This window comes from Gorilla gorilla, chromosome 4 (genome assembly GCF_029281585.2).
Source record: "Gorilla gorilla gorilla isolate KB3781 chromosome 4, NHGRI_mGorGor1-v2.1_pri, whole genome shotgun sequence".
Taxonomy (NCBI): domain Eukaryota; kingdom Metazoa; phylum Chordata; class Mammalia; order Primates; family Hominidae; genus Gorilla; species Gorilla gorilla.
Window position 1 is genome coordinate 185,084,398 of NC_073228.2, and position 15,377 is coordinate 185,099,774.

The 15,377-nt window shown below is 48.5% G+C and overlaps 1 protein-coding gene across 1 annotated transcript; it reads left to right on the forward strand.

Moving 5' to 3' along the window:
* The first annotated feature begins 2,589 nt into the window (after positions 1–2,589).
* On the forward strand, positions 2,590–14,349 carry LOC129533605 (olfactory receptor 2V2). The gene is made up of 2 exons (XM_063705958.1): positions 2,590–3,000; positions 10,008–14,349. The coding sequence occupies exon 2, from the start codon at positions 10,032–10,034 to the stop codon at positions 10,977–10,979; it is 948 nt and encodes a 315-aa protein (XP_063562028.1). The 5' UTR covers positions 2,590–3,000; positions 10,008–10,031; the 3' UTR covers positions 10,980–14,349.
* Positions 14,350–15,377: the final 1,028 nt, after the last annotated feature.

The window sequence follows — 15,377 nt, forward strand, 5'->3', positions numbered from 1 at the left end:
ATGTGTTCCAAAATTATGGGAAACTCCTATAATTCTGATATGACTTAGTGTACATTATCAGTAATAGTTATAATTGTTATGTTAATGTGCCACAGAGGTAATAAATTTCCATGTCAATTGTGTCTTTGACTATGACTGCTCTAAAACTTTTTGTCATCCACAGACAATTCTTGTCTTGTTTTGATCCTCTCTAGAAGGTGGTTTTATAATCAGCTATAAAACTCTAACAGGTGCTCTTAAATGGAGGTGTCTGATAACTTTGGGAGTGTGACATCAGAATAGAGGGAAAACTTTCAGGACTCATGGAGAGCTGAAATGAATATCAAGCAGAACCAGAATTAACTGCATGGACTGAACTAATAAGAGACTGAAGTAATCTTTTTGACTTTTTGCTTAAAACGTTGCTGATCCTTTGTTTTGTTTTTTTCAGAATCAAGGAAACTTTTCTTTTGAGCTGTTGGCAGCTTTTAACAAGTTAGTATACTCCTATAAATAAAATTTGGAGCATATTTGTTTCTCTCTACCTGAATTCTCCAGAATTTGGAAACTATTTGTGAGTATTATTAACTTATGTCAATACAGTTATTTGCATACGTGTAGTAAGATCCTGTTTTCATTTGTAACAGGACGCAATTGAAGAAACTGGTTATTTTCCCAAAGGTTTGACTGGAATGGTATGTTTTCCTTTAAGGAATCAAACTTGACTTATAGAGCCAATAAAAGCCTTCTGGGAAAGCTGCCCTCATACCTTGTCTACACAGTCCCTGTACAGGGTTCCTGATCTGTGGTAAGCAAAGAATGTCACTTTCTGACATTCTCAGGAGCCCCAAGTTTTATCTTGGGACCTCAAGAGGAGAGGAATTCACCCAACTCATAGGTATTTGATGATACAAATCTATGACTGGGCTTGGCTTTAAAAAGTCTTATCTGAGATTCCTTCCATGGAACAAAGTTCCATCAAAGTTAATTTATAAACCTATGTAAAAAATAATTATTCAGGCCAAGCACAGTGAGTCAAGCCTATAATTCCAGCACTTTGGGAGGCCAAGGTGGATGATCACTTCAGGTTAGGAGTTTGAGACCAGCCTGGCCAACATGGTGAAATCTCGTCTCTACTAAAAATACAAAAATTAGCCAGGTATGTGGCACACATCTGTAATCCCAGCTACTCGGGAGGCTGAAGCAGGAGAATCGCTTGAACCTGGGAGGTGGAGGTTGCAATGAGCCAAAAGCATGCCACTTCACTCCAGCCTGGGCAACAGAGTGAGACTCTGTCTCAAAAGTAATAATAAAATTATTATTAGTATTATTATTATTGCTGCACTGTATACAAATAATCCGGCCAAGTATATTAAAGCAAATCAATCCTGCCACGATTTGTCTTTAGTAAAAATGGGAAACTGGGGAGAAAACAAATTATATTTCAAAAACCATAGTACACTCATTAGCTTCCAGTCATGTCTAATGTTTTTCCATTTTTATTATTCTCTACAGTTTGGACTGAATTTTAATTTTTCTTGGCTACAAGTTTTCAAAATAATGTTTTCTATTTTTTTCTTTTTTGTCTCATTTTTCCTAATTTGGAGTCACTGAAAACTAAGCTGTGCCTTCATAAAGCCCTGCGAACTGAAGCCAGACAACGTAAACTTCAGAATAAAATAACAGCAACTTATTTACATACATAAACCACTCTCATACCTGCCTACTGATGTATGGACTTCAGGGTAATGTGGCCTATATTAATTTTCCAGGGCTATTCTTTCATTTCTTGTTGTTTTCCCCCCTTCCTTCCCCTATTTTCTCTTCATAGAACATGAGACTTCACAACCTGCTCAAAATGAGCTTCCCTAATAACTCAGGACCTACGTATCTAAGAATAAACCATCCCAGCCATGAGAGATCAGACAAAACCTGAGACCAGAGACCGGTTTTCTTCTAAAATGCTTTCTCCTGGGGCCCTAAAATCACAAAGCTAAAGGGAAAAGTCAAGCTGAGAACTGCTTAGGGCAAACCAGCCTCCCATTCTATTCAAAGTCGCCCCTCCGCTCACTGAGATAAATGCATGTATGGTTGCCTCCTTTGGAGAGGCTCATCAGAATCTCAAAAGCATGCAGCCATTTGTCTCTTATCTACCTGTGACCTGGAAGCTGCCTCCTCACTTAGAGTTGTCCAGCCTTTCCAGACCAAACAGATGCTCATCTTACAAATGTTGATTGAGGGCTCATGTCCCCCTAAAATGCATAAAACCAAACTGTGTTCTGACCTCCTTGGGCACATGTTGTCAGAAGCTCCTGAGGCTGTGTCATGGGTGCATGTCTTCAATCTTGGCAAAATAAACTTTCTAAATTAACTGAGACCTGTCTCAGATATTCGGGTTTCAGGCATGTATTCCTGTGCCCTGCATCCTTCCTCCCCCAGCTGGGTTTCCTCACACTGTCCCCACTGGCCCTGCTCCTGTTCCTGTCCCCAGGTCCCTCTGTGGGTCTTTTTAATTGTAATCTTGGGAGCGCCTCTTCCAGGGCTGGAGTCTGTGGGGTCCCCTGGGAGCTGAGGTCTGAAGTCAGCTTCCCCTCCTCACCCCGTGTCTGGGTTCAGTACCTGTGTGGGCAGTGGGAGGCGGTTCTGCCACCTGGCCAGAGCCAGGGTGTCCTGGAGGCAGGTGGGAATCCTGGGTGGGCTCAGGGCACCGCTGCTGCCTCCACCTCTCCTGCCCAGCACCAGCTCCTTCCCTGAGCCTGTTTTTCCCTCTGAGAGGAGGCTGTGGTCTGTGTGAGCCTCGCTCTCTGAGCCTGAGGGGCCACTGGAGGCTGAGGGTGCCGTGGGCTCCGCAGCCCGATGAGTCGTCGGTGGGGGCTGAGGAAGGAGGTTGGGGCTGCGGCTCCTCCTGTCCCCCGACCCAGTGGGATCAAACACAGGAGGATGAGTGCATGATTCTGATGCTAGGAACTCCTCTGCAGGTGACTCTGCTGAGTTTGTTCCCCTGCAGGGACCCACCCACAGGTGAGTGAGGGTCTTGTCCTGTCACCCCCTCTCTCTTCCCTGCAGCTCCTGCTCCTGTTGCTGGTTCACATCCCCATTTGTCTTGTTCATCAGCACTTGCTCTTCCTCCTACTGTCTGCCTCCATCAGGGTGTAACTGTTTGGATTTTTGGAGGGGCATCCGTCTTCTGGTGTGATGTCTCTCCTCACTCTTCTCGTCTTGTTCCTTTGACCCACTTCCCTCTCTCTGTCCTTGGTGTCTTACTCCCCTTTTCCTGTCCCCCTCCCTCTGTCTGGGTTGGAGACTGGGCTCTAGGTCCCTGGGGTGGAGAGTGGTCCACAACAGGAAGACAAGGATGGATGTGTGGGGAGAGCAAAGGTGAAGGGGTAGGAAGGAGGGGGCTGATGTGGGACAGGGTCCTCTCATCCCCAGGAGAATATTGCAGAGACACAGTTTCTTCTTCCATGTTGTGGTTTCTAGGAAAAAAAGTAAAGCCATTAGCTAAACACCCAGCGGAAAGATCTGAAGTTAGAGAGCAGGAAAATGAGCCAGTGAGATGCAAGAATAAATTCAGTTGTATTTCATAAAACAATCATTATTCATTAATCACGTGGTTACTGAGAGCACAATAGATGCCAGACACTGTTCCAGGAGCCAGGGATCCCACCACGAGCACCAGAAGTACCAGGGAATATGGGTCCTAGTTGGGAAAGCAGGAAAAAAGTGTCTTCATGGAGAGCATGGAGCCCGCCTCCTGGCTTTGTGTGCTGTGGGAGCCAAGATGGGAAGGGGAGGGAGGAGGAAGGATTTCAACTCTAAATGGGTGCTGAAGGGAGGCCTTGCCAAGAAGGCAAGGAGGAGGTGAGGGAACAAGGCAGGGCCTGTCTGGGAAGAGCCTTCTGCACGGAGGTGAGAGCAAGGACCCAGGCCCTTGGATTGGCCTTGGCCTTGTCCTGCTGTGTGAGGGAAACCCGCAGGGAGGCCAGGGAGCCAGGAGTCCACAGAGCTCTGGGGAGAGCAGAAGGAAAGGAGGTCTGGGTGATGACAGATGGCCTGCGGATGAGGCCTTGCATTTCCTCTGGAAGTTGTTTGGCTTTATTTTTGCAGGGGTGGGTCCACTCCAGTGCTATGTGACAATAGCCTGGGGTGGGGGACTAGAGAGGACTTAGGAGGCAAGTCCACTTGGGGATCAATGCCATCCTCCAGGGAGGCTGCAAAGATCATGTGGCCAGGCGGGGGCTGGCAGGGGTGAGTGAGGGTCAGGGGTGGATATGTGGGATGGATATGTTTTGGAAGAAGAGCCAGCAGGGGTTTCCAATGTTTGGGATGTGTGCGTGAGAGGAGAGGACTCCAGAATAACCCGAGTGCTGTGACCTGGGCAGCTGGACAGACCTGTCTTTAACCAAGCTGGGAAGGAGGACAGGACAAGTGTTTCTCCAGGGCAGACCAACAGCTCTGTTTGGCCACTTCAGGCAGAACAGCCCCACTGGCCATCTGGGGGGATGCTGAGTACACAGCAGGTGTAAGAATCTGAGTTCAACGAAGCCATCCCGGATAGGGAGACAAATGTCTTTAGTGACTCACATAGCATTGCACAAGTTATCTCTGCAGAACCTGTCCTGGAAGCCCCACAGAACCTTCCTCATCAGAGGCTCACAGGTATACCACAATTATCTTCCTTCCGTGGAGGACACAGCTATGTCTGCAGGGTCACAGAAAGATGGACACGGCCCACAGTAACTGGCAGCAGGGCTGGGTCTTGGGCCCATGGCTTCAGATGCCCTTTCTGGTTTTCTGTCTATTTTCAGTTTTTGCAAAGAAATAGAGAGAGTCACTTGTTACATAAATGTGCTATAAGCATTTCTGAAGAAACATGGAAATGTAAACACGGAGTGAAAGGAAGAGAGAGATGGACAGAGAAAGAGAGAGAGAATCAGAAATAGAGACAATGCATGTCTTTGAAGGTGCAGGTGGCCTGTGCCTCTGAACACGGTAGTAGGGCTGGGCATCTGCAGACAGGAAGGGGAACTTCTGCTGTGAATTTCTGGGGGATCTGGTTTGTTTTGCTGGTTGGTTGGGCCTCGGGCCCCTATGACCAAGATGGTGTTTGAAGACTGTGAGAACAGCAGTTTGCTTCTATAGGAAACCCCCACCACATCATACGTAGGTGTTGTTGCTGGCAAGGACCCCTGGACACATCTTCTAGGGCACAAGTCAGGACGTGCTCCGCTCTGTGGAACACAGCTCAAGTGGCTAAATCCAAGGCTCTGCACCTGGGCAGGCGCATAAGAGTTGAGGACATTACTCCAGCTCTTTGCACAAAGAACATGTCCTGTGGAATGGCCTCATTTTGTCTTTGCAGCGAGAAAAGTACCTGAATACACCTGCATGCAACTGTCCTGTATTTGAGCCTCTCACCTTTGTCTTTTGTAAACTGAAGACATGCGCTGGCAGTCACAGTTCTGCATGGGAAGGAAGCTAGCACTGGCCTCTGCTACGCTCAGGTCAGGAGAAAGCTCCCACCAGTAAAGGGGAAATCCTCTGCTTTCAGAACATGGAAACTGCAGCTGCATTTCACTTCATGGTATTGTTTTACTCAGCACGCAACTGAGTAGCTCACAGTGGGACCATCTTAGAGACAGAGGAGAGAGCAAACCAGACCAGAAGCTCCTGTTCTCAGGACACTCAGCCAGTGGAATAGAGCAGACAATTCAAAACCCACAGGGCCAGGTGCAGTGGCTCACTCCTGGAATCCCAGCACTTTGGGAGGCCGAGGTGGGAGGATTGCTTGAGATCAGGAGTTCAAGACCAGCCTGGGAAATATAAGGAGACCCCCATCGCCACAAAAAACTAAAAAATTAGCCGAGCACGATGGTGCGCACTTGTGGTCCCAGCTACTCGGGCGGCTGAGGTAGGAGGATTACTTGAGCCCGGGAGGTGCGACTTACAGTGAGCCGTGAGACTGCACCACCGCACTCCACCCTGGACCACCCTGTCTCGACAACAGAAAAAAAGCCCCACCGATAAGTAAGCACGCAGAGTATCAGGCGGTGATGAGAGCTGTGGAGTGAAAGCAAGCAGGGAAGGAGGGCAGCATGGGGCGCTTTGCAGCAAAGTTCTCAATGAGCAGAAGACACGCGGGGGAGACCTGAAGGAGGGTGTAGACAAGTGGGGAAGATGCTCCGTGCAGAGGGAGCAGGAAAGACCCTAAGGTCAGATGCATCTGGCTCGCTCCAGGAAGAAAATAATAATAAAAGGGCCTGACAGATGAGACACCCAGAGTCAGGGGTGAGGGCAGACAGCTGAGGGAGGGGAAGTGGGGGGATTCTGGAAGGGCATTGGCCCTTGCTGGGAGTGCATTGGCAGCCAGTGGCATATCCTGAGCACAAGACTGACACCATCTGGCTTAAGTTGTGGGCGATGCCTTCGCCCTCAGTCTGCTGGGTGAAGCCAGGGACCAATCAGGAGGCTGTAGTGACCCCAGCTGCAGCCCTCAGCAGCACATGCATTGTGCCAAAGAGGTGCCACGTGCATGGGAAGGGATCGTCTGGTGGGGTCAGGTGGGGGCCCTTCGTGGCAAAAGTGGACTTGAGCTGAGCCCTTAAGGACATCAGCATTAATAAGATGAGAGGAGGGGACATGACTTTTGTAGGGTGCGCAGCTGAAAAATACTGCTTGGTTGTTTTCTGTCTGAGGTGTCAGCAAGACACGCAGTTGTATATGTTCTGTAGGAAATTTGCAGTTGAAGCTGGGGCTGGGAGGGGCGTCTGGGATCCCATGACGGCTTTAGCATTACCTGGAGGCTGACGCGGAAAGATCACCTGATGCAAGGCGTTCAAAACCCTGTCTCTACGAAAAATAAAAAATTAGCTAGGTGTGGTGGTGTGCGCCTGTAGTACCAGCCACTCAGGAGGCTGAGTGAGGAGGATCTCTTGAGTCAAAGAGCTCAAGACTGCGGTGAGCTGATCATGCCACTGTGCTCCAGTCTGGGAGACAGAGCGAGGCCCTGTCTCAAAAAAAAAAAAAAAAAAAAAAAAAATCAAAGGCTTTGGGTTTGTCTGTCTATCTCTGATCTGCTGAGAAGAGGTGGGGCTCTAGTGACCGGCAGCACACACTCAGAAAAATCACTTTCAGTGTCTCAGCCACAGTACTCACATCCATTTTCCTTTTGGCCTCATAGTGATCCTGCAATAAAGGTACAGTGGTTATTAAAATGGAGCCTCTTACAAAGGAGGAAACGGAGGCTCTGAGAAGCTGGCTGCACAGCCCATGTTTAGTAAATGTAGAACCAAGATTGACAAAGAGTCTTTGAATGTCAGTTCTGGAAACTTAACTTTAGATCAGGCTGTTCCTGGGGAAAATATCCTGAGGGGTGTAAGCCGCCTTATCTTGTAAAATTTCTCAGTTAGGAGCTTCCAGTTCCTTTTTCTCTGACTCTTGGCTCACCAAGCAGCCTTCTTGTCTGAACTCTGAACAACTGGAGATGCTTTTGCTGAAGAGCGGCATTGGTGTCCTCTGAGATGCAGCTCTCGTTACAGGTGGATGCATGCTCTCCTGTGGTTAGTAAGTTCCTGACTTGTGAGTTGGTTAGTGTAAACGCAATTCCCCAACCCTAGAGGAAAATCAGCATTGCATTTCCGGACATGCTGAATTCCAGGGACAACCTCGGTGATGATTAGTGACTCATGTCTAAAAACAGAATACGCAGAGCTGAAGGGATGTGACTTCTGATGTGAGGTCACAAAATACCCCACTCCTCTCTAGGGCGATTTCCTTCCACTCTCTGGACGATCACTTGCCCTGGCAGGAGGCAATGGCCACGTGGTGAGGCACCTGCGAGGAGGGAACAAGGTGCCAACAGCCGCAGGAGCGACCATGGAGTGGCGCCTCCCCAGCCAAGCCCTGAGAGCCCTGCACCTGGCCAACAGCGGAACCAGAGCCTCAGGAGAGGCCTCAGGCCGGAGGCACCCAGCTGAGCTTCACTGGATCCCTGGCCCACAGGAACCATGAGATAACAAATATGTGTTATTCTGTTTTAAGCTGCTCAGTGTTGGAGCTATTTGTTACAAAGCAGTAGGAAAGTTATACAAAGTTAAGGGGGGAAAAGCGGGGAAGCACTGCAGTGCTGCGCTACTTACAGTGATGGTGCCTGACACTGCAGGCCCGGATGGACAAAGGGACAAACAAATCGGAAGGAGGCAAATGAGAAATAGAACATGAAGAGGCCTAAGGAAAACTGGGAACTCCTTGGAAGGCGAAGACAAGGCTCAGCCGAGTGAGAGCGTGACGCCAATGATAACAGACTCGGAGTCGGAATACGGTGATGTTTTCCACTTGTTGTTTATAATGATCTATTCTGTTATTTGCCTTGGCTTCAGATATTCTACCGTCAAGGATGCTTTGTCTTTTTTAATATACATGATGTGATTTCCTGACTTGGCTTTGTCCGTGTAAAATCAGATCATGTCTCTGGTGCCTCTCAATACTAAGGTGTTTAGGACAAATTGTTTGGCAGGACATGGTGGCTCACACCTGTAATCCCAGCACTTTGGGAGGGCCAAGTCAGGCGGATCGCCTGGGCTCAGGAGCTCGAGACCAGCTCGAGCAAGATGGCAACACCCCATCTCTAATAAAAATAGAAAAAAAAAGTTAGCCGGGCATGGTGGCAGGCACCTATGGGAGGCTGAGGTGACAGGATGGCTTGATCCCAGGAGGCGGAGGTTGCAATGAGCCTAGATCACACCACTGCACTCCAGCCTGGGTGACAGAGTGAGACCCTGTCTCAAAAACACAAAAACACAAAATAATTCTTGGCTAAATATCAAGGGAAACCCCTCTTTATTAGCAGGCTCCAAATAAATCCATTGAAACTTTGATGAAGCAGTGAGGAAATGACTCAGAAATCCCAGTGAAGTATATCAGTTACAAGGATCTCATAACGAAGGCACTTTGATTTCTACTAAAGATAACTTAGGAAGCAGGTATTACCGATACTGATGTGCCAGCCTCTTCTACTGAAGCCCTGACTAAGGGATTGTTTTCTAAGCCCCAGCATAACTGAAACCTCGCTGTTCTCAAGAGTCTTGGGCACCAAGTCACTGCTTCTCCTCATTGGCCCTGTGACTTCCTGTCACTCGCAGTATGACTGACAATGACACCGTCCATTGCAACTGTTCCTTTCTCATGTGGGGCACAACAGGAGAACATCCTTTCCCTGTAGTCTGAACGTAATAGAGTGGTAAGCATGAGAAAACTCTCAGAACACAGAGACAGACTCCAGACTGAGGAGCAACGCCTGTTTCTTCCCTTCCTTTCTATAGCACACATGAATTATCTCCTGGGAATGAAATGGTCCCGGCCCCGTTAAACATTGTTTCCCAAGTCCATGTGATCCCAGGTAAAAGATTCGGTATCGGCCGGGCGCGGTGGCTCACGCCTGTAATCCCAGCACTTTGGGAGGCCGAGGCGGGCGGATCACGAGGTCAGGAGATCGAGACCATCCTGGCTAACACGGTGAAACCCCGTCTCTACTAAAAATACAAAAAAATTAGCCGGGCGTGGTGGCGGGCGCCTGTAGTCCCAGCTACTCGGGAGGCTGAAGCAGGAGAATGGCGTGAATCCTGGAGGGGGAGGTTGCAGTGAGCAGAGATCTCGCCACTGCACTCCAGCCTGGGCGACAGAGCGAGACTCCATCTCAAAAAAAAAAAAAAAAGATTCGGTGTCATATGGTACAGCCAAGACTTTGCCTGCTGAAGGGGGTTGTCCGAAGGTCTCTGACACATGAAACAACTCAGTTCTTCTCTTTGTGGTAAGGATACATACAGCACATAAACGCAGTCCAATTCTAGGAGCCAGGAGGGCCCCTACTGCTGTGTTAGGGAGATATGAAGGAGTGTCCCCTATTATGTCCCAGAGCTTCAGTTGTTGAGATCTAATGAGCTGCACACAAAACAGCTGACTGAAGACATAGCAGCAGAGGTCTATAAAGAGATGTCAGTCAATGTAACACATCTTGTCCATATTCTCAGGTGACCAGGAGCAACAACCGAGCCATGGAGACATGGGTGAACCAATCAGACACAGATGGCTTCTTCCTCTTGGGCATCTTCTCCCACAGTACTGCTGACCTTGTCCTCTTCTCCGTGGTTATGGTGGTCTTCACAGTGGCCCTCTGTGGGAATGTCCTCCTCATCTTCCTCATCTACGTGGACCCTCACCTTCACACCCCCATGTACTTCTTCCTCAGCCAGCTCTCCCTCATGGACCTCATGTTGGTCTGTACCAATGTGCCAAAGATGGCAGCCAACTTCCTGTCTGGCAGGAAGTCCATCTCCTTTGTGGGCTGTGGCATACAAATTGGCCTCTTTGTCTGTCTTGTGGGATCTGAGGGGCTCTTGCTGGGACTCATGGCTTATGACCGCTATGTGGCCATTAGCCACCCACTTCACTATCCCATCCTCATGAATCAGAGGGTCTGTCTCCAGATTACCGGGAGCTCCTGGGCCTTTGGGATAATCGATGGCTTGATCCAGATGGTGGTAGTAATGAACTTCCCCTACTGTGGCTTGAGGAAGGTGAACCATTTCTTCTGTGAGATGCTATCCTTGTTGAAGCTGGCCTGTGTAGACACATCCCTGTTTGAGAAGGTGATATTTGCTTGCTGTGTCTTCATGCTTCTCTTCCCATTCTCCATCATCGTGGCCTCCTATGCTCGCATTCTAGGGACTGTGCTGCAAATGCACTCTGCTCAGGCCTGGAAAAAGGCCCTGGCCACCTGCTCCTCCCACCTGACAGCTGTCACCCTCTTCTATGGGGCAGCCATGTTCATCTACCTGAGGCCTAGGCGCTACCGGGCCCCCAGCCATGACAAGGTGGCCTCTATCTTCTACACAGTCCTTACTCCCATGCTGAACCCCCTCATTTACAGCTTGAGGAACAGGGAGGTGATGGGGGCACTGAGGAAGGGGCTGGACCGCTGCAGGATCGGCAGCCAGCACTGAACCCAGGGCATCCAGTGCTTGGCTCTGCCATCTCTTAGCTCCAGGGATGTCGGGTTAATAATTCTCTCATTTTCAGTCTTGGTTTCCTCGTGAATTATGATGATTGTGACACCCTCAGACTTGGAAGGTCTTTTTAAACACTACATCAATTCATTCTTTCTTTCTTTCATTCGTTCGTTCTTTCTTTCTCTTCCTCTTTCTCTTTCTTTCTTTTTCTTTCAGGTCTTACTCTGCCACCCAAGCTAGAGTACAGTGACACAATCTCAGCTCATAGCAGCCTTGATCTCCTGGGCTCAGGTGAGTCTCCAACTCAGCCTCCTGAGTAGCTGGGATTACAGGTGCGTGTCCCACACCTGACTAAGTTTTTAGTAAGGGATCCACTATTGTTGTAGAGACAATGTTTTACTATGTTGCCCAGGCTGGTCTTGAACTCCTGGACTCAAGCAATCCACCTTCCAGAGTGCTGAGATTACAGGCGTGAGCCACCACGCACAGCCAACATCAGTACTTTTTATCTGATGAAGAAACAACTTTTCCTCCCAATCTTTTGTGTACTAATTATTTTATACTATACATTGAAAATGAATATAGGACATTGTAAGTCAGCACTGTGCAGAAATAAGACATTGGGATTGCTGTCACTCATTATTGAAAATTGGAATTACTTCTACTAGAAGAAGACGTTGAGCTGAGCCTCCTAACTCTCCTTGCTAATGTTTTATTCTGTGCTTACTCTGTGGGAGACTTCGCTCTGTGATCTATGTGTAGACATAGATCCCACCTGCATGATGTTTATATGATGTCTCACAACAGTTGTAGCCCAACCCTAGGGTCTTAAATGAACAACTTACAGATGACAGAAAATAAGCCTTTATAGTTCTCTTTAGAGAATGTCTACTCCTCACACTGGAAACTTCGTAAAGACGTATTAAAAGCATGCAAGTTGTCTTTGAGATGATGAGGGACAGGGTAGAGACATGCTTGCTTGTGTATTCAGTGGAAATCCCCCAAGCCTGCTGTCTCCTCACCACATCCTAGCAGTGTGTGCTGCTCTGTGTCAGCTCAGCTTCTGTAAGGAGAAAACTGGCTGAACTGCTTCCCCTTCAGGGAATGAAGACTGGAGCATGTCGACAGAATTTCATCTGCTATTTGAAAACCTATTTTCAGAATTTCAGTTTGAACTATTTGCAGGACTTGTATCCATCCTTCCAAGCTCTGTACCTGTCCTATTTGCAGTAAAATTCTCTTTTCATGGAAAAAAATTATCTCCATTGAAGGTGGAGAGAAAAGAGGCCAGAACTGGTCCTGAGGATTAGACTAAACCCCAGGGAGGTGTTTGCTGGGCTTCAGGCTTTGGAGAGGCGGAGGGAGGTGGCACCCAGGGCCTACCGTGGTTGACTTTAGATTGTCCACTCAGCTTAATTCTCACAGGAAACATTCTGTGGTGAAAATATTATGCCCATTTTACAGGATAGGAAGCTAGGGCTCAAATCGGTAAGTCCCTGCCTCATCGTCCAGTTTTCCTCTTCACCTCCCCATGGGAAAGACTGGTTTGTCGGTGCAGCTGAGATGAGCAAACAACTTCACAGGAGGCTCCTTCCCTTGGGGGTTTAATTGCCAGAGGAGGTGTCTCCAAGGACTGGTGAAAATAGAAGTAACTTTCCTTAGTCACAGGGCTGCAAGATTTTCCATTGTGTAGATGGATCTTAGTGTATTCTGTGACCACTTGCTGATATCACTTAGGTAGTGCCCAACCTACCAAATTAATTTAAGCCCTATAATGTCAAATATCTTTCTGCGTATTCTCCTCATTTTCATCATATCTTTTTGCCTTGTACACATTTCTATTTGCCCCAAATTCTTCTCTTCCAGGAAGCATCCCTGATTAACCTCATGCCCACTCAGATTTCTCTAGGATTTTGCACCCTTCAACCCGTAAGTACCTTGAGTGTTTCAACCAGAACTGTTTATCTATAGCCACTGAACCCCTAGACTGGAAGAAAATTTAGAGCAAACTTAATCCAGCCCCCTTCCATGATGCAGAATTTTGGACTATAATCACCCAAGCAAAAGTTTTACCAGCCTTTGCCTTATCTAGTCCCATGATGGGGAAATTCCTATTTCATTTTAATTGCATTTCATTGGCATAGGCTTGATGTCCTTAATTCATTTCCCGCACAAGGACCAGGGAATTCCATTGAAAATTATCTACTGAACACCACCAGCACCCAGAAATGTGGTAAGTTCTATGTCACAAAAAGGTTCCACAGGGTCCCCGTATGTCCAGGCACACAATTCAGTTCACTAATCAATGCTCCTTATGAAACAAGAGTTGCATAACTAGTCTCAGTGTGAGCAACTGCAAACTTAGAGATGTGCAATTGTTAGAGATTTGTAAGAAAATAATAGAGAGAGGAAATACGTGTGAGAGGGGCGTAGGTGCGGTGGCTCACATCTGTAGTCCAAGCACTTTGGGAGGCCAAGGCCAAGGTGGGAGGATTGCTTGAGCTCAGCAGTTGGAGACCAACCTGGGCAACATGGTGAAACCCCATCTCTACAAAAAATACAAAAATCAGCCGGGCGTGGTTACTTGGGAGGCTGAGTTCCTTGGGAGGCTGAGGCGGAAGGATTGCTTCAGCTTAGGAGGCTGAGGCTGCAGTGACCCATGATCATGCCACTGCACTCCAGCCTGGGCCACAGAGCAGAAGCCTGTCTCGAAAATAAATAAGTAAATAAATAAATAAACAAAAAATAAAAAGAAAACACGTGAAAGCACAGGAGAGTAAAAGAAGCAAGAATCTTGCCAGGGTACGTGGGAGTTTTTGTTACTTGCTTCACTTTTGTGTATGCCTGACATTTTTTATAATTAACAGTTTAAAATGCTCAAGGCCAGTTTTTTTTTGCCAACTACCTTACCAAATCCTTTCCCATCAAGTTGTCCGTTCATTTTATTGGGTGATTTTGGGGCATAGATGTGACAAATCTTCATTGCAATCAGTTAGGTCAATGTTTTGTGTGTGTGAATATAAAAAATTGCTTGAAGCCAGGCATGGTGGCTCATTCCTATAATCCCAGCTGATAATGGGGAGGCCAAGGTGGGAGGATCACTTGAGCCCGGGAGTCTGACGCTGCAGTGTCACTGCACCCCAGCCAGGGCAACTCAGAGAGATCCTATCTCTACAGATTAGAAATGCTCCATTTCAGCTGGACAGGGTTTCTCATGTCTGTAATCCCAGCACTTTGGGAGGCAAAGGCAGGAGGATCACTCGAGCCCAGGAGTTTGAGACCAGCCTGGGCAACATAGCGAAACCCCATCTCTAGAACAATTAAAAATAAAACATGAATTTTAAATTTAAAAATTGCTCTACACCTCCATTTGGAAAGACTGTGTATGTGTTTGTGTCACGTATGAAAGCTAAACTGGCATCTCCATAACCACGGGGCTCAGATCTGTCCTGATCACGTTGAGCCCCATAGCCTGACCCTGGAGGAATGAGTATCTGCTGTTGTGAATGAGGCCAGCACCCTTCCCCACCCAGGAAAACCAACGGCCACAGGAGGGCAGCAGAGAGCCACGATCCCAACCAGAGGAGCAAGCACAGACAGCATGGGGCAGGTGCAGGCGCTTATGTTTGTTTATTGGTTTGTTTTCTTTTTTATTTAAGTGACCTCTGCCGTCGTATTGGGCTGAAATAGCCAGGGATGTGGCCATACAGACAGATCTAGTGTAGGTGAAAAAGAGAGCGGAGTGGGGTACAGACTATTCCAGCCTCCCTCCTGCTGCCCTTGGCAAGGCTGCCAGCCTCTCTGTGCCTCGGTGTCCTCATCTGTCACATGGGGATAATAACAGTATGGACTGCAGGGGGCTGGCAACAGTAAAGAGAGTGAGGTGCGTGGCGGCAGCACAGGTCGGCCCAGGAGGACCCCGTGGGAGCTCCTACTGACTGCAGAGAAGATCAGCAGAGGCCCCGCTGAGGACAGCCTCGGGGAGGTGCAGGGAAGGGGCTCATGGGAGGGTGATGGGGAACACCTGCAGGCAGAGGATGGGTGTGATTGTGGGGACCTCAAAAGCCACACCCAGAGCCAGGGGGTGCTGCAGGGCAGGGGCTGCAGCGGGGAAGTGCCCATGGCCTGAGGTCCCTGTGGGCGAGGCCCTCCTCTCTAACCCACAGCCATCCCCAGGCCCAACTTTCAGGGGTGTGGGAGGTCTGCCTGTCTCCCGAAGACCCACTGTGGTCACTGACAGACTGGGACGTACATGAGGGTGACCCAGGCAGGAAGGTCTGGGCCTCCCTGGAGCTGGCAACCGTGCTCCCATCATCCCTGTCCCAGGGCCCGTGTGGTTCTGAGCTGACACCCGAGGGTGACACCCCACCCTCCACACATGGCAGAGTGAAA